Below are 27,654 nucleotides of genomic sequence, written 5' to 3' on the forward strand. Positions count from 1 at the left end.
GTGCCATCTATAGTCTTCCTCATCAACTACATATTTGAAGTTGGCAATATCTCTCTGAGCTTGGGCAAACGACAAATCAAATGGACAGAACACAAAACGAAAAAACGAACAGCTTTTGTGTTCTGTCTTTCCCCCAAGTTCTACGCATTTGAATTACCTAGTGCGTAGCCTAAAACCAGAAGGCGCAACTAACCGATTAGCCATTGTTTATAAGTACAGTTAAGGACTTGAGGACGCTAAGCGATACATATGAGGACGTTTACAACCGTCCCTCACTCTTCGGAATTTTTTTTTTGTTTTTTTGGGGGGGACTGGGGGGAACGTTCAATAATTAAAAAAGAAGAACAGAATGAGGTCTGCCCGCTCATTCCAGGCAGTAAGAACGTCCTCCGACGGCATCGTGCCATTTTATCTTCTTCATCTACATGATACATCTTGCTTGCGCTTAGAACTCACCCTACTTGACGTCACATCTAACAAAGCTAGTAAACCCGCTCTAAAAAAAAGAAGGATACCTTGCTCACTCCCAAACGCGGTAGTTCGCCAGCGTATCAGGGCAACTTGCGTCAAAGTTCCCAACAAAACCGAAGCCCTCAAGCTTCCTTCGAAGCAGCTTCCGTGCATGGAGCGAGATACCGCGTGTCAAGAGAAGCGGCACTAACGTGTGGCAGAAGAACGCTTCGAAAATGATCGGCCCCAGACAAGAACGATGTTGAAGCGAGGCCGCCCTGTTTTATTCATGAAGAAAGTTTATGAACGACGACGGGCTTCCAGTCTCTCCGTTGTAGCAGCGTCATGTTCTTCTTCCTTCGCCCATCGTCTTCGTCCGCTCCAACGCGTTTTCGTCGTTTAAGAACAAGTTTTCGCAGATCGAAAGCGTTAGGCCTAAACGCGTCGTGTAAGAGGATTTCGGGAGGCCGGACGGGTTTTGTCTCATCGTAACCCCGTATCTTTCTCGTGTATGTGAAATTACTTATCACGCGATTTCTTAAAGCTGTAAATTCGGAGGGTCAACCACGCACACAAAAACAAGAAATGAAAAGAAAAATAAGCAATTTCATAAAGCCTTAAAATGCTTTCGATAAAAATTTAACAAATAAAGTATCGCATTTAAACACGTTTTGCACAGTGCTCAAGGATGAATGATTAAGATTACCCCTAAGGTGGATTAAGATGGATTACCCCTAAGGAATTATTTACCAAGGAATGGCAAGCTGTGCTTTCTGGCTGATTTTTCCAGCCAAAATAAATAGATGCACGCCCCTCCCCCCCAGATATGCAGTCGTTTTTTTTGTGTGTGTGTGTGTTTTTCCCACCTCTTGTACATTTGTAATAATGTACAACGTTCTTTTTTTCTTTGTTATCTCAGCTTATACGAGGACTGTTGCTTTGCAAGGCAATAGCAAAGCAGTGCCTCGCACAAAATTACGTTTGGGTCTGTATCTGCATTTCGTACTTTGTTCGTTTCTCACATTTCTGACTCCGGCTAATGCTAACACTATGCGCGCAATTCGGGAAAAACGCGCGATCGGAAATACGAAGATTAACATCCAACATCTGCGTTGTGTTTTGCTAATGAAGCGGAATTCACAATTCAACCGGCTTCCTCCACCAGAGAGAGCCAAGTAAAAACACACACATTATTGCGCTGTTCTCTTTCGTGAGCTCCAACTTCCACGAGAGCGCGCTGCTATACGCGTAGCAGGAACAACAGTCGGAGATCAATACTGCAATTCAGCGTCGAATTTGTTACCATAACGTCTCTGTACGACCTTCTAAACTGTATCTGCTTGTGCTTTTTCAAATGGGAACGAGCTGAGAATTGCTTTAATACCCCCCTTTTTTTTCCTCGTGTATGCAAATGGGCTGTAATTAACAGGGACGACGTAAAACGGACGATGTATATGTATCGAGCATTTCGCAATGTTTACAGACGCACGGATTGCGAAAGCAAGTTTAGAAAACACATTTGAAATCTGAAGTTTGTTCTTTCGGTGCGAAAGCTCGTAGCGATGTGAGTGAAAAAATTAATAAAAATAAAAAGTAAGCAACGAAATTGGTTAGGCTGTTAATAGCGAACGTGTTCCGCTCCGGATTCGAGGTCAATGAAAAAAACAAATGATTAAAGAAAAACGCTAGAGAGGACGGATGGAACAAATTTGTTTGTTTTTGTCGTGTTCAGTGTGTTATGTTTTGAAGTTTTGAAGTTACAATCCGAGAAATGGCAGTTGGAAAGCAATATCATAAGTTTCATGCGCCGTACAGGTTGCTGTGGCCTCTCCATAAGGGATACTAACTATTTGAGTTTTAGTTGTTGAGAACAACAAGGGCTATAGCGCACCAGGGTATAGTGTACTATGATATAACTAGTTAAGAACTATATGAGGATCACATAAAAAAACTGAATCAAGCGCTCTGTGCAAAACCTGTGGCACAAATGTAGGGGGAATTGTGGAGATGAATCTCCTAATAAAGCATGAGGGTGCCTCGAAATAGCACAACACAACACTTTTTTTTTTCTTTTTTTTTCTCTCTATTCCTACTTGCTTCCTGTAACGTTTATTCGCAGGGAGTGGGAATATATTCTTTTGGATAAGTAGTTCCAGTACATCTAGCCGCATAGACGAAGAACGCCTCATCCAAAGTCCTAAAAGTCCCAAGAATTTCGTAACGAACTCATTCACAAACAAGATTCTAAGCTTCAGGATAACCCTTCACTGCAGACCATAAGTGATCAGCATCGTGCAATCAGTAACCGCTGCATAGAAAGCTCCACCTGTAATGGGGTTAATGCTTTAATATGTAGAGTGACGTTTAGATCCATTTCATTTATTCTCCAGACACTGTTTGAACACATCCCACCCACGCATGCCTGTACAGAGAAAGGAAATACCCGAACAACACGCAGTGTCACGACATAATACAGACAGACTACGTTAGGCAAAGTACAATGTAATCCCAGTACGAGCTCCCCTAAGGTTTCCTTTCAGAGACCCGATACTGTATCTGCTTGATCTGGGGGATCACATCCCCCAACAGCCATCGTAGGGTCAGATAACCATTAGTATAGTGCAGTGCTGTACTCTCTGTTCTGGAAACATTACCATGCAATGCATTGACTTTACAAAACCGTCATCGGAGCTGCTGGTAGGACAAGAGAGAAACGAAGAGGAGTACTGATAACAGAATGCTCCTGTTCACCAAGAGATGGTCTCTTCGAATGGTAACGTTCGAAATATTATATAAATATATATATAATAATACGTTGGAAGTGAATGGATAACTCTTGGAAAGACCCAGGTACCAATCTCGCTCTGCCGGCAGATTACTGTAGTCTTGTTCAACACGGCGCAACCATTTCTAATAAAATTAATTTCCAGGTGATTGAGATGCTGTTTGCTCCGCGTTACACTGCTCAATGCATACAACTGAGATGTAGGACGCATGGTCGGTTGACGATTCCTCGCTATCACCTTCAACTCTATTTTCTCCCTTTCGTACAGCAGGACTTTGCCAGCTTTGACGTTCCAGTTCCTTATGGTAGGTTCCTACGGCTCATCCCCCTGCTACCCGTTGCTGTCACAGCTGTTCCTTCCAGTTTCGTCGTCTGTCGTCTGCTACTGGGTAGCAGACGGCCCCCTTTTTTACTTGTCGTCTGCTTTCAGTGGCACCCAGATTGAACTGCGCGTAATTGGATGTTTACATTGCTCCACGAAGGGCGGACGGCAGGTTGCAACGAGTTTGCAAACATAGCCATGTAAACGCAAGTCTCAATCCACCAGGGACGGAAGCTTTTTGTTTCCTTGCTTGGTTTGTGTTGACTTGCAGTGTGGCTTTGGCTAGGCTTAGCTCGCATGAGTATTGAGAGAATCCATTCTGTACTCAGGGAACCAGAAGTAGAGAAGAGCAAAAGACTTGTTATGCCTGTATCCCTAGTGCATGTCACTGGAATTTGCTTGGACATTTGTTGTTGTTTTTTGTTCTTTTCGTGTTAGCGCCGCGAAGCAACTGTTGTTATGAGCTGCGTACAGACGTGAATAGATGGAGAGAGGACACCAAGAAGGAGTAGGAGCAGCGAGGTTAGTACGCGTCCTGAACCGACGGACATGCGTAATATCACGCGTATTTGCACGTGTTGTGCACAAGGAGCTCTGAAACATTGAAAATTGAGGTATCACTTTATTCGTCCATTTATCGTGGGTTAGAGCCTTTTTTTTCCCTACCTTTTAGTGGTTGATTTTTCAATATACCTCTACCAAAGAAACCTCACCGTGACGTAATCATGACGTTGGTAGACATAGTGAAACCGAAACAACGAGGGCGGAGAACATCGCCGTTTCACAAAGCCATATTCCTTCACGAAGGTCACACGTGGCTTCTTTGTATTATACCCCTGTCACACGGGCAGTCTTCAATGATCATTGAAACCAATGACCATTGAAAATGTGTGTAGTGACACCAAGCGTGTAACGTGTCAACTTCCCAAAGAGTATTGGATTCAGTGTTTCACGACAGGTTGACACGTTACACGCTAGGTGGCGCTACGCGCATTTTCAATGACTATTGGTTTCAATGATCATTGAAGACTCCCTGTGTGACAAGGGTATTAGTGTTACAAACAAATGAGGTCACGTTTTTCGCCGCTCTCGTGTTCTCATTCGCGTTCCAGGCCGACCGCGAAAAGAAAAGAAGGTTTCATCCCGAGAATTGCGTCGTCTGAAAGTCAATGTCGTAATCCTGCGCGGAATGTGATTTGTTATTACGACTGAGCTCGCGCTTGCTTTGTATCGAGACATCACGTGCACTCCGAGAGAAACTCGTGCTCTTCAAGCTCCTGAGGATGGAAGAGCCCTGCAACCATCTTTAGAAAGGGCTATCGAAACGATAGGCCTACCGGTAGAATGGAGCAGAACGAGGCCATACAACAAATAATATGTAAACAATTACAAAAAAAAGAAGGAAACTTACAGAAGCCACATTTAAACGTGGCTTTCTTATAGCCTATTGATTTTTTGCTATAGTACCGTTCCATTCTGCGATGCCTAGTGACACCCCTGGCTTCCCGCCAACGGACAACCGACATTCTTCTTCCCTCTATGTTGAACAGAGTTGATCCCACGCTCGCTTTCCGCATGCCACGAAACACCTCTCGTCAAGATGGTGCATTAATCCACCGAATGCGCTTCGATGTGGCCTTTACAGCTCAGTGGCGTTACCGCTTGAGGCAAGTTGACTCTCCCATCTGCTGCCACTGTGGTGCTCTTGAGGATCTGGAGCACATTCTTCTTCATTGCCCTCACTACGAACCTTCCCGAACCACACTCTCCGAGTCTCTTCGTCAGCTGGACTCTCGCCCTTTCTCCCTATCGAAATTGCTTGGTCCCTGGCCCAATCCAGCCCAGCAACGCTCTGCGCTCAAAGCTCTTCTGACATTTCTGGACACCATCGGACTTCGATCGCTATTGTGAAGGGGCTCGTTATTTTATTCCCCCCATTCCATCCAGCAATGGGGTAGAGTATCGCCTGTGGCGATGGAAGTCCCCACTCTCCAAGGTCGAAAATAAAGTTGTTGTTTTGCTATAGTAGTTCCAATCTACCAGTTGGCGGCGCTGTCTGACGTTATTTGTTTGTAAACAGGGAGAGGTCTATTCAATATCAGCCCCCTATAACCATCGACTGGAATTTTGCACGCTTCTTGTTAGACACCGAAAGTCAAAGCCACTAAAAAATGTTTTCCATTGAAATTACTTTTCACCGATGCTTTTCGCTTTCCCGCCCACTGTCGAACGACCTCTTTCGTCGATACTACGTAAGTTTGCTTTTCATATCATGCTTCCGCACGTCCCCCCCCCCCCCCCCCCCCCCGCGCTGTAACTCGATTTCGGACAGCCGTTGTTATCGGGATTTCAATCGAACACGGAATTGGCTTCGAGAAGGGAACCTTTATCTCCTTCCTTTGTTTCCTGTTCGTCAACAGCGGAGCGAAGACGTTCTTTTTCCCACTATCCCTAACCCCTCGCTCTCCGACGATTGCGAAAGTTCCAGACAGTACGGGATCACGTCCTCCGAGATTGGACCACGTTCTTCATTTCATCGAAGCGGATTTGAGCTTTCCGACGCGGCCTCTCGCTTGCGCGTCGTACAAAGGTCCGCGTGGTCCGTGACTTTGCGATTGCTCACGTACGTTATTACAGATAGCGGCTCCCCAAGAAGTTTCCTTCGGAACATTGCTTTTGAAGGAGTCGAGTTAAATAACGGTAGGAGGGGCTTGGTTAGTCTCGACAGAACTACCTTCCCTGACCGTTGTGCCAATGACTGACTCGCCCTGGATGATCTGTCAGAAAGAAAAATGTAAAAAAAAAAATCGCAGTATGTTACGAAATAATGATGAAGGGCTGTGTTCGTTTAAAGCGTGTTTTCTTTGGATAACGGATTGTAGGATCAGATTTGCGGCGAAGCCGTATGGTTGTAGTCGCTTCGCAACGCTGACTTCCGGTAACGTTGCGGTACAGCATTGACATGGTGAGAACCGTACATGCGCTTGTTTCTATTTTTGGGAGTATGTTTATAAGCGTACAAAACGGGTGAGTCAGAAGTCGTAACACACGTGAAATGAAGTAATGCTTCAAGTAACAAGGTGCTCCTCGTGCCAACAATTGTTATCGCTCATGATCATGTATACCTTTAAATGCCTTTTCTAAAGGTGCATAGGCTTTTAGAAGATATTGACTATCTCAAAGACGTGGGGTCTTAAAAAGGGGTTTTTATTTTTCACATCAGCTTTCAAGTCACACTTTGTTCTGTGTGTCTATTTTCGGATGATCGCATGAACCGTTTGACTAGTTTCTCCACTTTTACCAATAATTTGGAGTATATTGCATTGCTTGTGTGCCATAAAAAAAATTCGACCCTCATTTTTGTCACTTACAGTTGTCGTCTTTTTTTAAGTGTTGAGAGAGGTCAGCCAATATTTGGCTTGCTACTAAAAAAAGAAGAAAAGACAAAAAGTTCACTCGGACGAAAAAAAATCACACACACACACACACACGCACACACAAAAATACATAGTTAACAGTTGTCTTTCGGCGTAAACGCCTGGATTACAGTTATTAGCCAGTGCTGTTGCACATTTTACGAGATCCATCTTGTATTGCGTATAATTTCACACCTCTACAACACGACGTGTTCGTTGTATTCGTCTCATTAGCATAATTTATTCCGACTGTTCTCTTGCAGACGACGCGCCAGGTCTTCTACGTATATCAGGGGCGACATGCACGTAGCATGGAACTTTCGACCCCAAACACAGCGAGACAAACAACAAGCGAGCCAGGAGGAAGGATTACAGACTCGAAATTGTTCGTTACAAGGTAATCCTCTTATAATCCCTTCGGAAACGATACAGGCTCCGAAAAAGGAAATAACTAAAGCTATTGAAGTGGCACGTGCAGACCCCACGATGCTTCACATTTTTCCTCCGTTCTTACCAGCCTCGGTATATTCTATCTTGAGATTCGGGCGTATCGTATTAGATCACGCACGACGAGGCATTCCACTTTCATTTTCCTCTTCGTCTGCGCGCTGCTCTTCTAATCCGGGTCTCGTTGCCCGATGCCGTTTCGTCGATAGCGTCGGGGATTCTAACGCATCGATGGACGCTTAACAGTGTTGTGGATTCGCCTGTTCCTCTCCACTGCGTTTGACAGACAGTTGAACCGGGAAAATTCGGGCTCGGCGCCTTCAAATGCACGCCGAGACTCCAATTGTTGACTGGTGCTGTGTATGACTGATACAGCCTCCAGAAGATGTGTTATACTTTGTGTATGCGTCGTGTGCATGATGCAGCACGTAACTTTTCATTCGCGTGGGCGCCGGAGGGGGGGGGGGGTTGAGAGAAGAAATGTTAGGTTCTGTGTCTTGGCGAGAAGGATCGTCAGCAGATTGGTCGACTTCTCTGGGTCCTAAATATGTAGATTTCAAGTTATTGACAATCGTCTATCACGTTCCTGCGGTCGAGTGTCTTAGAGCCTGGGAAGTGCTCCCATCAACCAACTAGTATCAGGACATTTATATATATATAAAGTAGCTGTTCAGCTTATGGGGTTCATGAAGCACGCACGCGTTCCAATTCAATTATTCACTTTCAATTATTATTTAAGAGGGCTGGCTGTCGATTTCGCCAATAGCCAAGATTTTTGTTTTTAAAGAGACGGTGCATGCCATTTTTTTATTAATGAATCAATGTTCCCTTGTCTACGGCATAACCTACCGATCATCACTACAGAATCTCCAGGTAGCCCAAAGTAACTGCATCAGAACGTTTTTTTTTTGTTTTTTGTTTTTGAAGAGTAGCAAGCCAAATATTGACTGACCTCTCTTGACACTTAAAAAGAAGAAGAAGGAGGCTAGACGCAATGAAAGCGTCCAGTACCTGTGCACACTGTTAAACATTTTTACCCGTGAGTGAACTCGTGACGCATCGCAATTTATTACTTATAAATTACTATACATAACCAGGTTTCTATGGCACACATCGACATCGTCTACAATACTAACGCTGCATTCTCTCGATCATCTCACCTGAATCTTCTCTCAGTACCAATGTGCAGAACAAACTATGGTGTCTTTCTTTTTATTTACTTCTCATCGAAACTGTGGAATTCTCTACCCGAAAATATAAGAAACACAGCTACATTTCCTTACTTCAAAGCAATGGTCAATCATTTCATTTATAATACATTATGTTTTCACAGAAATTTTGATCTAGAAATATGTTAGCTGTTTTCTAGTTCATTCTTATCCATATTGACTATAAATCTCTATCGTTTTGTTACTCTAATTGATAACTGAGTCGTCTCTTGCCAAATAGTTTGTTACCATCAGTTAGTCCCCACACTAGTGGATACCCACGGGACCTCTGTATGTAAGTTGTAAACCTTTTGTACCATATTGTTTTGTCAAATAAATATGAAAATCTGAAAGCTGAATGCCGGTAAGTTCGCTTCTCCGCAGTAGCGATCGTGTTGCAGTGAAAGCACGCTTTACAGGATGTACGAAGAAAGCTGATCAGCAGGAATCGGCAAATTGCAGATTCTTGAATATCAATACCGGTTATACGGTGACAAAAGGTCCACGTTCGCACAGCATAAACAGTGGTTAGACTTTGAACATTTACTTCCATATCCTGAGAAGCTCCATCCGATGATTTGACTACTACTACTATCTGCTGTCTGTCGGAATTGAGTGATCTGAGCCTGCGTATTAAAGTCATCAAAATAACTTTCGGCGCAGCCAACCACTGGACAGTGGCACAATCATGAGCGCAAGATAATCATTAAAACTAGTAAACGCATTACGACATTAAAATGTCCATTAAAATGATTCAGAGCCAATACAAATGCTAAAAAACAGCATATACTTTTTCAAGCATGCTTCGTAGATGCTTTTTACATTTGCATGTACTCAACATCCAATTGAATATGTTTGAAAATATCGATTTAAATCAAAGTGTCAATATCGTCCTGGTACTTCCAGCCGCCTTTCTGATGTTTCTCCCCTTCTTCTTTCTTTTTTTTTTTTCTTTTTTGATTTACGATAGCCGCTTCAATTATTAGACCCTTTAATATATGTGGCACGAAAGTGCGTAGATGGGACTTATTAACAGAAAACCTGCTTCCACTGATTAGACTGGGGCCATTTTAATAGCACTCCTCGAAGCGAGATTTTGGATGCGGTGCTGCCCTCTGATGAATTAGCGAAGCGTGCTTGTGTTGGCCGGCGCCGGCCCGTCCTACTATTTCCGAGACTGGAAGTGATTGAAATCCTGTACCGGATGATGGAACGGTAAGGTGGAGTGCTCCCCTCACTTTAATGTGTCCTACACTCTTAAAAAAGAACTTCACCACATAACACACTGAAGGCAAACTATTGCACGAAATGATAGCGTCATCCCTCTCGATGTGAAGAAAGCGCCTGACCGACGCCTCTTTGTGAAATTAATGTTACTGCAAAGGTCAACTTCGAACGTCAACTTAGTTCCAGCAACGGTTGCGCGCATTTGAAGTTGCAGAGAGTAGACTCCTTTCACACGGTGAGCAACTCGCCGCATCGTAGTGCCGAACAACTCGTGAGATGGCGCCAGAAAATGTCATCATCATCATCATCATCATCATCCAATCGCACGAGAGCGAGAACTCAAGATACTGTTGACAGTTCGCAATGACGTATTCAGGAACACATTCTCGTGATTGCGATTGGACGTCTTCGGAGGAGGAGCGAAGTGATGGACAGGTTGGTTTCGAGAAGATCGTGCCAATCCATCCTGCAACTTTTGCATCCGGGTTGCGTAACACGTTCACACCACTAATGTTGCATCGTGAGTAATACCCCAGCCAGTCGGGCGCGGTAAACACTATAAGTTTAACTGGGTTATGGTGTACTGGAGCTAGGTGGCGACCCTAAGAGCGCCTGCAGCTGCAGTTCTTAGGCGTTAAAATATGATAGTTGGGAGGGATGAAATTTTTAAGCGGTCTTTTATACCGCTTACAAGCTGCACGTGCTGCAGTGTAGGACTGCGGATAATTTCGACCACCCCACATTGCTGCCGGCCTCGGCCGAGATCGAACCCGCGATCTAGAGCTCAGCAAGTCAACACGTTACCGACTGAACAACCGAGGCCCGCATAACTGCGTTAGTCTCACATGAAGGTCATATAAATGTCGACATTTTCAACGAATCAGGGACGAAAACGATGTCATGCGGGATGACGGTTGGCTAAGAGCGTGTCATGCGGTGAAGTTTTCTTCTAATGGTGTACGTGTCACTTAGGTCCTTTAGTGAACGTATATTAATCTCAGCACACGCCTTGCAAATGTTCAAAAGTTCCCGCTTCTACGGGAATCATTGAATAGGAACACAGTTCCAAGTCCTCCATAATGTAAAAGCCTGAGTCTAGGAACACAGAGGGACGACACACAACACACGACACAAACCAGCAAAGTTCACTAATCACAAGACAACCATGTACATATAGTCGCACACAGCATGGGAAAAATAGAGTCAGTAAATAGGGGTACAGAGTATCGCATTCCTCTTCCTCGGCGGAGCCGCCGTTCGGTGTCCACGATTGGGCCGATCGTGTCACGTGGTTTCCCCTTCCAGGAACGCGCCGTCCCATGTTGAGTCCCCTCCATCCGAAACCGGTTTCCAGGGTTGCGAGCTGGCTCCACTACGCGTTGTTCTCCATCGGAGAAGGTGGAGATTGGCGTCCCATTGCTAGGCAACGCAGCCGCGCCTGACTCAAGATGGCGGGCTTGCTCGCCGGCGCTACTCTGCTTCCTATTTAGTGGCTCTAGGGAAAAAGAGGGAAAGGAAAGGTAGCAGGAAGGCCACAAACTTGGAACACTTCCCAAGCAACACAACATCTTGGTCCAATATTGGCAATATAGGGTCAATATTGGTCCAGTCTTGGTCCAGTAATGGGCCGGAATAGCCAGTATTGGACCAAGATGTTGCGCTGCTTTGGAGGTCAACCGAGAGCAAGTGTTAAAAAAGGCGTCGGTAAGCTGGATGAATAGCCACAGAGGCAACACTAGCACAGTTTCCCGCATTGCGGATTGGGAAGGATTGCTAAGTTCCGAGTGTTCTTTTTTTTAGGCGTTGATCAACTTACCCTCATCGTACTGTACCTCTATTATATTTGTCAAGTCACGTGGACAAGACTAGTTCCCCTGGTTCCCCTTTTCGTGTACTACGACGCAATTCGATAAATTCGCGGGATTCCAGGTCTATAAAGAAGGCATCTGATGGATGACAAGTATATCGCGTGCGACATTTATCACGGGGTCTCCCCTTTCACGAGTCTCACGTCGCCCCAATATATGACAAAGGACAGAAAACAAAAACAATGGGAAGTATAGCCGAGTTTATTCTTGTCTCGTGCCAGCTGTCGGACCATTATAGAGGGCGTGACACCCGGAATCATTTATTTGCGTCGCCTTCTTCCTCCATCTGATTCAGTCGAAGAATTCCCCATTGAGCCTCTATTCTCCATGTTCTCACTTCCTTTTTTTTTCTTTTTTTGTGGTTATTCGTTTTCTCGTCTAGGTTTCGCATTATCTTTCCAAGGACGTTTCTTGCGAAGCCTTTGAATTCGGTAATGGCAGCCATCGAAACAGAATTCAGTTTTGTATGGCGTTCCGCGAAACGGCCTCGGGACTTCCTTGAAAAAAACTTTTTAATTAAAAAAGGTATTGAACGATACAATTTTGCTATTCGCCGGTTAATTTGCATTAAAATACTGTTTCCCTAATATGTCCAATATATTCTATATTAATAATAATAATAATAATAATAATTGGGGGTTTACGTCGCGAGACAACTGAGTCTATATTAGTTGTTCTGCTGATGTCTGGTTGAATGTGGCGGACACCAGTGTTTTTCTATGCGTTCGTAATCCATGTTCGCACGATCCTCTGAGCGTCGTCGTGGTATGTGGGGACCTAATCCTCATCGACTGCGATACTGTGCCCATCGTGGAAGAGGCATTTTCTCGCGACAAGGCTGGAGCACGTAATGTCTCCCTGCGTTGTTCCCAATGTCGAACCGTTTGTTCCATTTATCAGCATTAATTTGATCTGGATAATTTCACGAGACAAAATACGATTGGGAGGAGCAAATAAGACGGATAGCTTACATACCCTTGAGTCTCTGTCTGCGATTTTTTTTTCTCACTTCTTCGTTGTCTTTTATCCTTCCGTTTAGTTCTGTGAAGTTCAGTTAGTTTAGTTTCTAACACATTCCTCAAGCAAGCTTTCCTGTGGTAAAGAGAGTCCAATAACTCACTTACGTCCAAAGTTTTCGCACGCTACTCCATTTGAGACAAGAACGAAAGAAGCACGAGCATTCCGCTTCAATTTCGGTGAAGTATTCCATTAATTTATTCTCTCGCAACCGCCTGTGTATCAATGGCAGGTGGGAGGCTACTTGAGATTTTCTTGGAAACTTGGGAAGTTTACGAACAGTGTTTCAACGAGCCGCGACATTATCTCCTCCTTTTGTACCCAAGTTGCTGGAATGCGCAAAGGACATAGAACTACACAGGAGACTGATTCTTCTTTGTAGTGGGTACTGGCGGCATTAAAGCATGGCAGTTGATGAATGGCACTTGATGAAGCGTGCAACTGGACATTGTGAGGAGTTAGCTCTCTTGGACAGCCATGGGTAAGTTTCTAAAACTAATTAACTACACCAAAAAAGTAACTAAGTTACAATTACGGTGCAAAAATAGTAATTGGGTTACAGATACTCTTTTTGAAATGTAACTATAGTTACAGCTACAATTCGCGAACTTAGTTATGTTACAGTTGCATTTAAAGAAAGGCGAATAAATGTACCTCTCAGAAGATTAGTTTTAGCGCTCTTTAGCTATCGGCAAGCCATCCTGGCTGCGTACGAGATTTATTTATTTAAACATTTGATTTAATTAGCATTTTATTTAAACATTCCATGACAAAATTCCCGGAATTCCTGGTTGAAAAAAAAAAAACAAAAAAAAAACGGCAGGGCGTTTGAATTATCGACAAAACGGTGCCACAGAACGTACGTGTGGAAAATATTACGGTCCCTGAGTAACTTAGTTACAGTTACATTTTACGGTTACGTTGATAAAAACTGTTGTTACACTTAGAAGTTACTTGTAGATTAGACTACCCAAGAGTCTTGGGTACGTCCTGCTATGTCTCATTGCAGTAGACAGTCATCGTTTCTACGTTCTTCCTTTTCACTTCACAGAAGCCCACAACGACGTCTTCGAAGTCACGCATGCTCTGCGATATCGTGTCACGTGATTGTAGAGCCAATAGACATCTCCCTGTTTACAAACAAATGACGTCACATGGAACACAGCGCCGCCAACTTGGTAGACTGGAACTACTATAGTAAAAAAAATCAATAAGTCACAAGAAAGCCACGTTTAAATACAACTTTTGGTATTGTAAGATATTTATGTGATTCCTTACATATTATTAGCTGATTGATTGATTATATAAAAGAAAACCAGGGAGAAATTGAACTTGTCTCCTGACTAGTTCTGCTACTGTCAAAACAAAACGACAAACAAACAACCCAAAACAAACAAAAGTACATTCCCCATCCCCAACAATTAGTGTGTTAGTACACTAGGTGCAAGTGAATAAATATCACTAGAACATGCAGAGAAACAGATACACACTAATCCAAAAACACAGGCTAATGCGAAGATATACACTACACACTACAAAGACACACTAATACACACTACAAAGATACACACTCATACGAGGCACTCACACAAAATCCTAACCTTGTTCCGCTTTCTTTTACCGGTAGACCTATCTTTTCTGTAGCCCTTTCTCAAGATGGCTACCGGGTTGTTCCATCTTGAGGAGCCTGAAGGGCACGAGTTTCTCTCGAAGTGCACGTGAGGTCTCTATACAAAGCAAGCGCGAACTAAGTCGTTAGAATGAACCACATTCCCCACAGGATTAGGACATTGATTTTTCAAGACGATGCAATCTTTGGGTGTAGCCTTCTTTTCTTCCCGCGGTTTACTCTAAACGCGAATGGAGGCACCAGAGCGAAAACGTGACCTCCTTTGTGTGTATCATTAATACAAAGAAGCGACCGTTGACCTTCGTGAAGGAATACCGCGTTATGCAAAGGCGGTGTTCTCCGCCGGTGTTCTGTTTCGGCGTCGCTACGTCTACCAACGTCATGATTACGTCATGATTACGTCACGGTGACGTTTCTTCGGCAGAGGTCTATTGCCGTGACTCCTGGCTCTTTCGAATTGCAATCCGCCGTCTAGGCCTATGTGTGCATGCTCAAACGCTCGTGTGGCGTGCATATCTGTTATCATCTTTGACATCTTTCAACCAGATAACATTCTTAGATACGCGCCCTCGAGAAACGTTTTCCTGAATGTATCTCCCCGTCTTCCATTTCCCCGTTCCATATTACGAAATTCCCGTATGACATGAACTGCGTGCTTATACAGTCCAGGACTGAGGATATTTTCCATGTTCAGCGTCATAGCGCGCCACAGTGGACAGCAACAATTTGTGATGCCACCTGCGAGACGATAAGTTGGCCGCTCATAATTTCAGCGTGTCATTGATGCACGCATGGAATGATAGTAAACGTGCCCTTCCTTTCCGCGTTGTCCTACATGTTACTAGGATAATCGCCACCTACCCGTATGTATGCTCTTAATATGTGTGCAAATGAAGGCATAATTCGCCTTGCGTATGATGCCATCCTTTTAGACGGGGAAGGGTAAGGGACGTATTTCCGTTACCGTTTCCACTTTCGTTACTGCTATATTTGCGTTGCCGTTATCCGTTTCTGATACCAGCCTTTCAATTTCGTTTCTGTTACGTTTCCGTTACTGTTTCCAGTAATGGAGGACCGTGCTATGCGTTTCCGTTTCCGTTAGCGTTACCATCTCCAATTTCGGTAATATTCCGTTTCTGTTTCTGTTACCCTTCCCTGGCTTTTAGACTCGGTCGACAGCGTGGTGTCTTGAACGATCGTTGCGTCTGTGTAGATTGGCTCATGCGTATCATCGGGTGTTTTATATTCAGAAATAACTTTCCTTAGGCTGATTAACTGGGATGGACAAAAAAAAAAAAGAAAGAAATGTTCGCATAATTCCTCGCATTTAAGTGGCAATAGCTTCGGTGATTAAAAAGGCTTCCGACGTGAATGTTGCATTCCGTTTGCCTTGTAAGGTTCAAAGCTGGTCCCTTTGGTTTCCCCACACAAAAGATGTAGTGCTTGAATTGGAGGAATGTTGCAGCCTGTGCATCCCGGTGTTTTATTTTACCTTGTTTGTGCGCTACGTAGTATATGGCTCACGTTAAAAAGCGAGAAGACTTTATGGAGTGATGATATATATCGTAGCGGCGCAGCTCCACCTGGCGGCCGAGGTCTAAGCTTTTCGGAAGCGTAGCGCGCTCTAACCAAGCTATAAAAATAAAAATAAAAACTATTCCCCGCCGCCAGAGGCAGCCCGGCTGCCTTTGGGAGAACGGCGCTCAATATCGAAAGTATCGTCAGCAGGAAACGCTGGGAAGTTTATGACCCGTTGCTTCTGTAGCGTGCGCTACGCTTTCCTCCGTCATCATGCCTTTTGTGTGGGGTGGATGGGAGATGTCAACACAGCTGCGTCGCGTGCGTGCGTAACTGCAGTACAGTTAAAGGGAGAGTCGCCGTTACATCCGGTGCAGCCAGGTCTTCTGACGTGTCGGACGTTCCTCTGTTAAAGCCTAGCCGACACGTACGAAAAGTGTGAAAGCTGACATCTTCGTTACGATAGGAAACAAAGAATCTGCTAGAATTTGGAAAGCTTTAAAGAAAAAAAAAAGACTTTAGGTATTTCACGATTTATTCGCCAAATTGAATTTATTTGCAATAAAATGGAGAAGGCGCGAAAGCTATTTTCTGCTCCCCCTTCTTTTCTTAGGCAGCACGGGGAAATTGCAAAGTTCTTTCACTTTTGGGAGTTAAAAACGAAAGGTAAAAACACTTAAAGACTCCTGCAAATCTAAACAGGTGTCAATATACAGACGCTCCTTTAATCAAAGGGGAGGGCTTCGGTGGGGGAACAAGTAGGAAATTTGCGCCCTCATCGAAAGTTGTATTTTTTGTGCCCCCTTAGGCCGGCTTCCTCCCCCCTCGCAGACGCCGGCCTTGGTACATAGAATGTTATTTCGCCGCATGGCCACCAGAGGAATGCAAGCGGGCTACATGTAGCAAAACAAATTCCCTCCCGAGTTCTTCATCTCGTTGAACTACGGTGAAAATGTCAATTTCATGCTGCCTGTACATTGAGCCAAATGGTGTAATAACGTATTAGAACGTTTAATGCTCATCTGTTTTGCTGTTGACCTCTACGGTGTTGTACTAAGTTACTACAACACTATTCTAAAAAAAGTAGTTCGGTAGGAAGCCAGCGACGAATTATCCGTATTTCTCGATGGATAACCCAATAGTCCTGAGAAGATGAGCCGATGTTGGCTTGAAGAAACCATCCATCCACGGAACGTGTTTCAGTGTCACGGAGATGACGCAGTGACTGAGCACACCAATGAAAGCAAAAGACAGGGCAACGTCCGCAGCTCGAGACTATTGTTTTTATGCCAGGCTAGACAGTCCCCCGACACACCGGAACACTGCCACGAATAACCTTGGAAAGGACGAACATGACGCAGGTGGCGACGAGAGAAAAACAGATGCGAAGGAAACGCGGCCGGTGGCGCCACCGCGCGGCTCTCTCCGTTTCTCAGCAAGCTCGGCCGAGAGGATGGTGACGTCTACTAGTGCTGAGCTCGAGATCCTAGGTTCGAGCTTCGAGGTTCGTAGCTTCCAGCACCATGTATCGGAATTTTCCAGCGCGCGTCAAAATAACACTTATTATTGTTAGCAGAAATTGGAAATTATATCAGCAATGCCTGCGGCACGCGCAGCTGTTGCCGCAAAAATAGGCTGACGTAATTTAGGTTGGGATTCGTAATTTAGCTTCCGCTACATGTTGAACTCCAACTACATGTTGAACTCCAACTACATGTTGAACTCCATCATCATCTCTGTTTTCTCATCATCTGATCATCTGTTTGTACTTCGTGTGTGCAAGCATACTGAGGTAGCCAGTTCCACTCCTTCGAAACTTACATCACCATGTTTTTTATCACATCACATCACATCACATCACGCTTTGGAGAAACAGGGAAAACTGGAAATAATGAAAATAATTTTAAACTGGAGATTAGTAATGCACTCACATCACCATTTTTTTTAATCACATCACATCACATCACGCTTTGGAGAAACAGGAAAAACTGGAAATAATGAAAATAATTTTAAACTGGAGATTAGTAATGCACTCACATCACCATTTTTTTTAATCACATCACATCACATCACGCTTTGGAGAAACTGGGAAAACTGGAAATAATGAAAAGAATTTTAAACTGGAGATTAGTAATGCACTAAATGGGACTACTAGACTACTGACGTAGTTTTGTGTTTAGAGACATCTAAAGACTTGAAAGCGATACGTCTCTATTACATAGGCATTGAATGATTCTCAGTCAAAATGAGGGGTTCGTTTTCTTCGCTCAAGTTTACACACGCGTTATCTCTTCCAGTGAATTTGATACAGGCCAAAGGCAAGACAGAAAATTCTAAAATCAGAACCTTCCCTGCAATTATCCTCAAATACATTTGTACACTCGCACGTTTTACTGCATTAGGACTGTATTATTTTATACCAATAGGGGAAACGAATGACAGCTAATTTAACTCATCCGCGATCGAGTCTACCACCACTAAGCAAACTCAAATGCAAACTTCACGTGATTAGCAGGGACAGCATTACAAACGGGGTAACCTGAGAGGGGAGCTCGCTTATTATTTCCGTGACCGTAACAGGAAGATCAGGAATCTTAGTCCCTCTCTACGTCTGCTCTGAACTGAAAACTACCAGCACCTCTCTCTAGCCGTACATCCCGTTGTGGGCTTGTTTTACGCGAGCGTCTCAGCTGACCACAATGACGGCACAACAACAAAACACATTCGGTGGACAGCTCTGAGCCCAGAAGAGCTCGAAGCAAAGCGACAAACCGCAGAAAGTTCTTCCGCTATGCTGGAAGAGTTAAAATCCCGTGGGGAGACCCAGCAAACATGCAACGTAGGGTGCGAACAATTAACGGGGCCGCGGAAGTTCCGCAAATAAGAAGGAAGGAAGCTAGTTGCACTAATCCAATCGCTCGTGTTGATTGTGGACCCGAAGGCAGGTCCAGCACGGTCCACGCGGTCTTTCTATTTATTTTGCTTCCTCCTGCTTAGTAGCGTGTCTCAACCTATGTTTCTTTATCTTTTATTATTACTATTATTATTACTATTATATGTTGCGCGCGGCAGTATAGCATGAGGTGGTCGTCAAAAGCCTTTCTAAACAGTTAACGCGGTGCATCATAGCCGGCACTTCGTCGTCTACAGTCGAGGGATGGCGCAGCGAGCGAAATGGTTTGCGCAGTCACCGCTTCATAACATTTTGGCGCTTGCTTGGAAATGCAGTACCGCTGATGTAACGTCTTCTTTTTGTGTTATTTTTGTTTTCTCTTGGCGCGCGACGGGTCAAGCGAAATTTTGTGCAAACATATGACCGCTTGTGCTCACCCATGCCAAGTCCAATACTGTAAACACGCATATTGCGCTCAGCCAGACGGAACAATTAGTGGCGCGGCTTTTGAATGCGCACAGGCTGTCCAGCTGTCTCCTGAACTTCTTCGTTGATCTGTTGCTGTTCCGTGCTGTGCTGTTCCGGCATTAGTAGCGTGTCTCATCCTATGTTTCTTTATCTATTATTATTATTATTACTATTATATGTTGCGCGCGGCAGTATAGCATGAGGTGGTCGTCAAACGCCGTTCTAAACAGTTAAGCTCGTTGCCTGTATGCAAAGGCGGTGGCCATTGGCCAGGCGGAGCCTTACGATGTTCTGCTAGTACGTGCACCTCGCCAGGTTCGACGTGACCGGAGCGCACGGTGGCAAAAAATGTGACGTGCGGCATATACCATTGATTGACTAGCTTTCAAAACAGATATATACGAGACTTACAATAGAAGAAACTGTAGACAATAGAAGAAACTATAGGCGAAAAGTGTATTGTAGAATCTCCCAACAATCTTAGAGCAGTGCATCATCTCGTCGTAATGAAACTATGTATCAGCACGTTTATGTTCTCCTCTGTTCCGATATGCGATAATAATACGCGATCTAAATCTGCTGAACTTGTTAGTCCGTTGTCCGGATCCCACGACTCCGGAGTCGAAAGACTCAAACAAACAAACAAACAATGAAGTTGACTCGGCAAATTTCGGAGGTCAGTTGAGAAAATTCAAAATTTCTCGCTAATTAAATTTCATAAAAGTGCTCGGAAGTAATGGCAAAATCTCCCACGAGATAAATAGCGTGACCCTGTGGTGCTGAGATGAGTGAATTTTTTTAAATACGTTTTTCTTTTTTTTAAGTTAGCACCCTGTACTACCCTCTATATTGCGAATATATATATAACATTCCTTAAAAGGAGACTTCGGAACGGTCGGAGAAAAAGTTGCTGCACATTGCAGTTGAGGCATAATATCCACTGTATACCTGCCATCAACTTTGTTTCTTCCTCATCTGGCGAATTATGCCTCAAATAAGAAAACGATCAAACCGAAACAGGAACGTTTAGAGGACGTCGCAGAAATTTCTTCCTCCCAAGGCACCGCGTTCACGTCACTCTGCATAGAGCGGACAAATCGCAGCCGCTGTGTTACATTCCCGAAACAAAACAATGGAGATCAGATTACTAAGACACTGATGGAAAGAAACAGCGGTCAGCTGCTTCCCTGAGAGTCAGGAAACAGCGCAGGAATGGTACAGTGGGTACGGCTAATGCACGGTGACGTTGGCTGACCAGAGTAAGAAACAAGAAGTATACTTCCATCGACGCTCGGTGGAAGCCAGATTTTTTCAACTTTCAAAAGTCGTTTCCATGATTCACCCTTCGTTTTCAAGTGAGATATTTCACAACTGCGTTCTGTTCGCGTGATTGATTGTGGGAATATCGCAAGCTTGGAATGCATTTGGTAACGAAGTCCCCTTTAATGCGCTGAAGTGCTAGGGACGAACACAAGATAGATTTGGATAGAAGAAATCGAAGTGACTTTTTCATTGCCTGTTCAACCTTGTTACTGATATCGCATTCAGTTACTCACATGTAGCATCTTACATTGCTAAAAGCTCAGACACCAGAGGCAACCCATTGAGGGAAAGTACACATTTTTGTGCTCTATAGGCCCAGCGGTTCGCAACTTACGTTACGCGACGGATTCCGCGATGGTGCCTCCACGACGCCTACCACTACGCAATGACGGATGACGATAGCTGATTGGTCTACTCTTCAGACCGAGTGTCAGCTACGGCGGTTCTGCGATCTCGAAGCCAATCCAGTGCCAACGATGAGCTAACGGGCACGATGGGATACCAAAGGGTTAGGCCTAGGCGGCCTATAGTGCGGGCACTGGTACGCACAAAAGTTGCACTCGCTGGAATAAGACAGTTTCGCGGAACTACAGGTCAAAGCTCGCGGAACCATGGTTGAGTACCACTGCTCTATAGCAGAACTACGCTTCATTCTTTCCAACCACAAATTAGAAACCTAAAATGTCCTAAGCCGAAACCTCTAACCGTTTCCTGTATTCCAAGGCTTAACAAATCTCAGAACGCGTCTATCGCATCTCCAAGGCGTAAAGTCAATCTCGCATCCAACACGTCGCATCACTTTCTCTTTCTGAACCCCTCTCTCCGCAAGTCCCCCACCGTTCTTTCCGTGCCACCATTTCAATGCATACCCCGTTCTGATTAGTAGGTTTCTTAATCAGCGCAGCAGTTTCTCTTAATTAGGCGAAGGCTATTCCTACGCACATTGCTGGGATTCATAATTCTACCGGCCATTTTGAATGAGGCAGCGTCTAGTGACTGCACTCGAGATTTTCCAATCTGTGCCAGTGAAATTGCAATGTCCGCTCAGAGGCCACAGATTGTTCTCGTATACATTATGACGCATGTGTTTGCGAGTATGGGATTCATTCATTACATTGAACGCACCTAAGGCGCGTTCGCGGTAATGAATGCAGTTTGGGAGGCGCCTGTTGTGTAATAAATCTGTTCATGGGGCACCGCGCGCAGTCATACGGGACGTAATTGCTATACCTGTGCATTGGTCACGTGCGAGAATGAATCTCACTCCTTAGTGAGTGCGAGTACGCGTTTACGCTTCGAGAGAAGTTAGAAATGCAGTGTTGCAGAATTTGGGCGTCGTGCAGAATTAATGTGGAAGTCGCATTGCGTGCACGGTAATATATTGGGGGGAGTTATATGTGCGAATTAGTTTGGTAACACGCGTATAGGCGCCACCCAATTCATTTTCCGAGAGAGGCAAAACATAAGGCAAAAAGATAAGTCTTTATATATTATACCGTGTGTTTCAGTTAAATCCCCGGGCTAAATAATTCGCGAACCGGTGCACCAATCGAATAACTTTCTTTTTTACAAGTATCTATCCAGTGCCGCCTACAAGATGCGCACCGCGTGAATGAGCGGGAGGTGCTCATTATTTAAATAAAAATTCAAATGAGTTTCGTGAAAAAAGCTAACTTTTAAAGCAGGGCGCCGTCGGCATTAAAATGGGTACTGCCCCTTCTGGGACCTTCAGTAGATACCTTTTAGAGAAAAATCTGCCACCGAAGCGGGTCATTTGTTGCAGTAATAAGTTGGTTTCGGTTTACATATTTTTGTCGCGGCTGGTCGCGGTGAAGCGCAAAAGGACGCTCTTCCACTCCCTTATCCACCAATGAATTACGTCCTTACACCAATGAATTACACCAATGAATTACGTCCTTTTGCGCTTCGCGGCGACCAGCCGCGACAAAAATACGTAAACCGAAACCAATTAATTACTGCAGAAATGACCCGCTTCGGTGGCAGATTTTTCTCTAGAAGGTGTCCGCTGAAGGTCCCAGAAGGGGCAGTACCCATTTTAATGCCGACGGCGCCCTGCATTAGAAGTTAGCTTTTTTCACGAAACTCATTTGCATTTTTACTTAAATAATGAGCGCCTGTTGCTCATTCACGCGGTGCGCATCTTGTAGGCTGTATTGGATAGATACTTGTAAAAAAGAAAGTTATTCGATTGGTGCACCGGTTCGCGAATTATTTAGCCCGGGGATTTAACTGAAACACCCGGTATAAAAAAAATTATATTTCGAGTATTGACTCTCATAATGGTCGGTAACAAATCGGTGATATTAATAAATTTTCTTATAAAAAATTAAAATTAGTTTGAAGTGTCTTTCCCTGTCGCGCTTCAGATGAGCATAAAGGAACTGTACCCGTCGTGAGGAGGTTCATAATAGAGGCTTCCGCTAATGCATTTAAGCCTGCGGGTTTATAAAGTGAGCCTACATTTTCGATAAAAATCTCCCCATCAAACAAGGGATAATAAGCGTCCGCGTAATGGCATTTGACACTCCGGGCTATGAATTTTACGGTGGCACTGATAGTGCAAGAGTGCTTTTGTCAGCAGGGATCCAGGGCTAAACTGCTGCGGGCGTGTAGGTCATTCTGTTGGTGTGAAACTGTCCTAATAACAGTCCTAATACCTCCCGTGCATAATCTACTGAACGTGTCTTGTGGATAAAAGCGACCTGGCGGTTCATGCCATCGAGAATCTCTGATGGTTAGTACTAGTAACACCCAATAACACGTACATACTTGATGTTACTAATAAACCCACACTTCACGAAGCCCTAAATCACTGATAATTAAACATCGGATGCCAGACAGACGCACATAGAGAGCAGATAAGACTTCTGACCTTGTGCAAGTTCGGTTGATAAGGATTAGTCGAAACGTAATTATCATCTTTTTACAGTCCAGACTTACAGAATCTCCGGTCTTGCTGTTTTGTTCCATCTAATTGCGTTTCGTTATCGACAAGGGTTATAACCGCACGTAACCGGCAATAACGCATTAGTTTGGAGAAGAGCCCCTGGTTGTTCATTGGCAGACGAGGATTTCTATTTGCAATGCTTCCGACTTCCGGCACGCGAGAGAATTCGTTGTGCTCGCTGGAAACTTTCACGTTCGCAGGGATGGTTGTTTACACTCTCACGGGTCCTTCTTCCTGAATCTTCGTCCGTGACTCATCGTGCTTTTTGTCTTTCGTTGTTTTGTTTCGTTTTGTTAAAGCGCACTCCTTGCGACCCTCACGATCAAATAATCTGGTTGAGTAGCACGACAGGAAAAGGCTTTTGCCCCCTCCGACTTAGTTAGACGCTCTCAGCTAACCTCCTACTCATTGGCTGTTTGTCTTGCTTCCTTCTGGCTAGTTTTATTTGTCGAATTGGAGACAGAGATTATCCTTCCCCCTCCTCAATCCTCGCTGTGGAGAGAGGGCCATACTTGAAGTGAAAGCATAAATACATAAATGTGGTAATTTGTGATAAACCTACGGACCAGCGGCATGTGCTGTCTGAGGTTTTCCTGGTTTTTCCGAAGACTTTCCAGACGAATGTCGCAAAAGTTCCTCCTGAAGTCGGCCCAGGACGCATACTATACGGTACAGTCAGCAGGAAGGAGTGGGTAACAGGGGTATAGTCTATACCCTGTTACCCACTCCTTCCTGTTGACCGGTTCTTAAAAGAAGCGGGTGTGATCAATTATAGCCCCCTCAATACATCACCCGCGGTTAATGGACTTTGCACTTGATCTTTCATTCACTCTCAGTTTCCATAATTCCATAATTAAGCCTTATATATATATACAGGGTGTTTGCTCTAACGTGTCCAGAAATTTTATTTAAAGCGAGCGATAAAAGAGAAACGAGCGCTATATACTTTTCAGCTGCTTGACTAAGAAACAGCTGCTACTAGTGAAGCAACTCTGTTTCTTATAAAGCCCTGGATGTTATCGAGCATTTTTTCAAGCTCACATTTTCCATCTATGGCACAGTTACTTAGAGTTAGGAAAACATTAAATGTGTCTCTGGCTCAATAATATTCCCGCTTGGCTGCTCGTGTTGAACGTACCTGTTGAAGATTACGGAGTCAGCCGAAAAGGATAAGGTGCCATAAGTGATACCGATGAGCACGAGCAGTGTCCTCAAGCTCTCATTCTTTACTCCTCACTCCTACAGCTATCTTCAGCCTCCTATCTTTTATCAACACCAAATGCAACAAAACTGTGTGGCACACAAGTCTAGTACATCGCATCCTGCACTTAAACAAAGGTTCACTGAACTGCAAAACTTCTTTTCGCTTTCCCAGTTTCTGTCAGTCCCAACCAATCACGAGGAAAGGAGTTCCGAGAAGCCGTCTAATCTCCCTCGTTTAAGGCGAGAAAAACGACGTTATCCCGATAAGAGACGCCATTTTCTCACCTTCTCTCGCCTGCCACTTCTACTTTGTGTCAGTTGGTCGAAACTCTTGTTTTTGATCGTTCCCCCAGAGAGAGTTTAACTCTGACACTTTGTTTCTCGCAGCGGAATCTTCGCTTACCCGAGCCTGTTATCATCAAACTTTCGCCCTTATACACGGCTCCCGTGGGGGCATTACAGTTGCCTGTGTGTGTACTCTCCTACACCCTTACCCAGGGCCCTTTCTCAGTACCTGGATCATGCGTGTCACTCATTCTTCGGTGCTAGCAACTACGAGATAAGGCACGGTACCCGTAACTATTCGAAGTTTGTAACTGTAAAAATGCATCTGTTTGCTCTTCTTCAACGTTGAAGGTGCGACACTAACGCGATGTAAGTCACCTATCACTCTGAGGAAAAAGGGTGGAGCAGTTACACCTTTTAGGAGGTAATTGTTGTCGCATAAGTTGTGCCTAAAAGGTTGCAAAGTTCTACATTATACCTACGAATGATAGGGTTACCGCTTCGGATTCGGTGAGCGAGGGGGGCGTACGCCATTTTGTAGCAATTTGGATATATGATAAATGCTTTTACCAACCTTTTACAACCTTTATCAGGCCTGTGTGCTAACTATAGAAGTTACCACTTTTTCGCACTGCTTTTGAAAGTTTTCCCTATAGCCATTTCTGTTATGAACGACAATTCATTTTAATGACTATGATGGTGATTGGGGTGCTTTCGGTATTAATTAAGTCACTGGAGACACGGGGTCTTAAGACGGTTCGCTCAATCTGGGACGTGCCAAGTATAAGCGAATGGTTCACAGAAAAAATATCACTAACAAAAGAGTAACGAAAAAAAAAAAAAAAAGCCGTCGTATACAACGTTCAGTATCACACAACGTTGGAAGCAAATACGGAAGTATTCGGCCAGCAGGGGATAGCGAGTGTATTCGGTCAGCAGGGGATAGCGGAAACAGCTACGTAGACTCGGCAGCGGGAAACCTGATATTCTCTTTCGCGTCGAAGTAAGCACACGGGCCTTGTGCGGTGACGTTTTCAACATGAGATTAGACAGGCGCGCACGGGCGAAAGTGCTTCGATTGCAGCGACCTAAATTCTTTCCTTCAGGTAGTGTCCGTTTCCCAAAAGCGCGATTGCTACCGGCTTCTTTCATACATAACCGTGTGTATGAAAAATGTCCTGTTTATCGGCATAGCAGATTGGATTGGTACGGTATAGCCACTCTTCAAAAGCGTTCTCGTTACCTTTAGCATGAATTGCATATTGGCAGTTCTTATAATACCCGAGAAGGAAGTCTTGCACTGGCTCGAATGTGCATGCTACACTGGTCGCTTCAGTGCAACGTGCGCCACCAGGCGGCATGACTGAGCGGGTTAAGGCGTCCCGCTCATTGGTGGTAGCCAAGGTCGTGCTAAAGACTGGGAGGTGGTGGGTTCGAATCCTACCAGCGGTTGTGCTGGCAGAGGTTTTCCGGCAGGCATTCCAGGCGAAGGTCTGCAGAGTTCCCCTTGAAGTATAGCGCAGACCGCATACTAAACCCCTATCTCCCACTCTTTCCTACTGTCCTCTCTCCATCTGTCCACGTCTGTACGCCGCTTATAGCTACAGTTGCTTCGCGGCCCTAACACGGAATTTAAAGAAAAAGTGCTGATTTGGTTGCACTCCAGGGGATGAAACGCACCATGACTTGAGGAGTTCACGAGTGCAGTTTGGTTACCTGTCGGGTGTTCCTGCGAATCCTGTAGGCACGACACTGAGCAACCAACTGTCCTTCCCCTTGCGCTCTCTATGTGATGTGATGTGATGTGATGTGATGTGAATAAAGAAAAAAATGGGGATGTTAGCTCTCTATGCGTCAGCTGAAAATCCGCCACTTTATTGCCAACTGCACGCAGCTCTTTCAGCAAGAAGCTATACGCACCAATGCCTTGCCTCATCCCGCGCATCCAGGAATCGTTGCTTCATCGGCTGCGGCTGAATGTGGCACGAACTCCACTCCTCCTCTTTAAAGATGAGCCCAACATCCATAACCTCTTTGTCCCACATGTGATGTAGAAGCTGACGTGCCACGCATATACCCCTTGCCATGCCAGCGGTATACGAAGATCACCGGTCCAGTTTCCGGCGCCGTCTCGCTCATGTAGGCTACCGAGAGCTTTCCCTCGCGGTGCTACTTGGCTCTATACTCAGCACGCTGAAGGCACGTCTGCGCTGACACGATTCCTTCGGGAATATAAACTCTTGCGCACTCTCTGATACCTCCTGCATGACTGTCTGCACAACGATTAGTGAAGGAGCTGTCTTTTCCTGTGTCTCTGCTGCTTTTATCTTCCTTTTGTTTTTGTTTGCTTTTGGGAATAGCAAGCCTACATCATGGTTAAGCTTTCCCATTCTGTCTTCTCTCTTTTTTATCAGCATTAAATAAATCCTTCCTCCCCACCCTGCAGGCGTTCTAAAGATTTTCTTTTTACGATATTGACCCGTCGCGAGTTCTACCAAGTAGTTTGGTTCCAGAGTTGATTATGCTTGCTGTGCCTATGTGTCTAATGCGCCTTCTAGAGCTCTGCACAATACCTCCGCACAAAAAGAAGCGACAGGATGAAGTGAATAAAACGTACGGCACGAAG

The 27,654-nt window shown here is 44.7% G+C and overlaps 1 protein-coding gene across 1 annotated transcript in view; it reads left to right on the forward strand.

The window, feature by feature from the left end:
- Window positions 1-27,654, forward strand: part of LOC135390871 (uncharacterized) — a 510,967-nt gene that overhangs the window by 343,065 nt on the left and 140,248 nt on the right. Inside the window, exon 10 of the mRNA XM_064620821.1 lies at window positions 7,237-7,370. Coding sequence (XP_064476891.1) covers window positions 7,237-7,370 — 134 coding nt within the window. The remainder of the gene's footprint in view (window positions 1-7,236; window positions 7,371-27,654) is intronic.

This window comes from Ornithodoros turicata, chromosome 4, assembly GCF_037126465.1.
Source record: "Ornithodoros turicata isolate Travis chromosome 4, ASM3712646v1, whole genome shotgun sequence".
Taxonomy (NCBI): Eukaryota; Metazoa; Arthropoda; class Arachnida; order Ixodida; family Argasidae; genus Ornithodoros; species Ornithodoros turicata.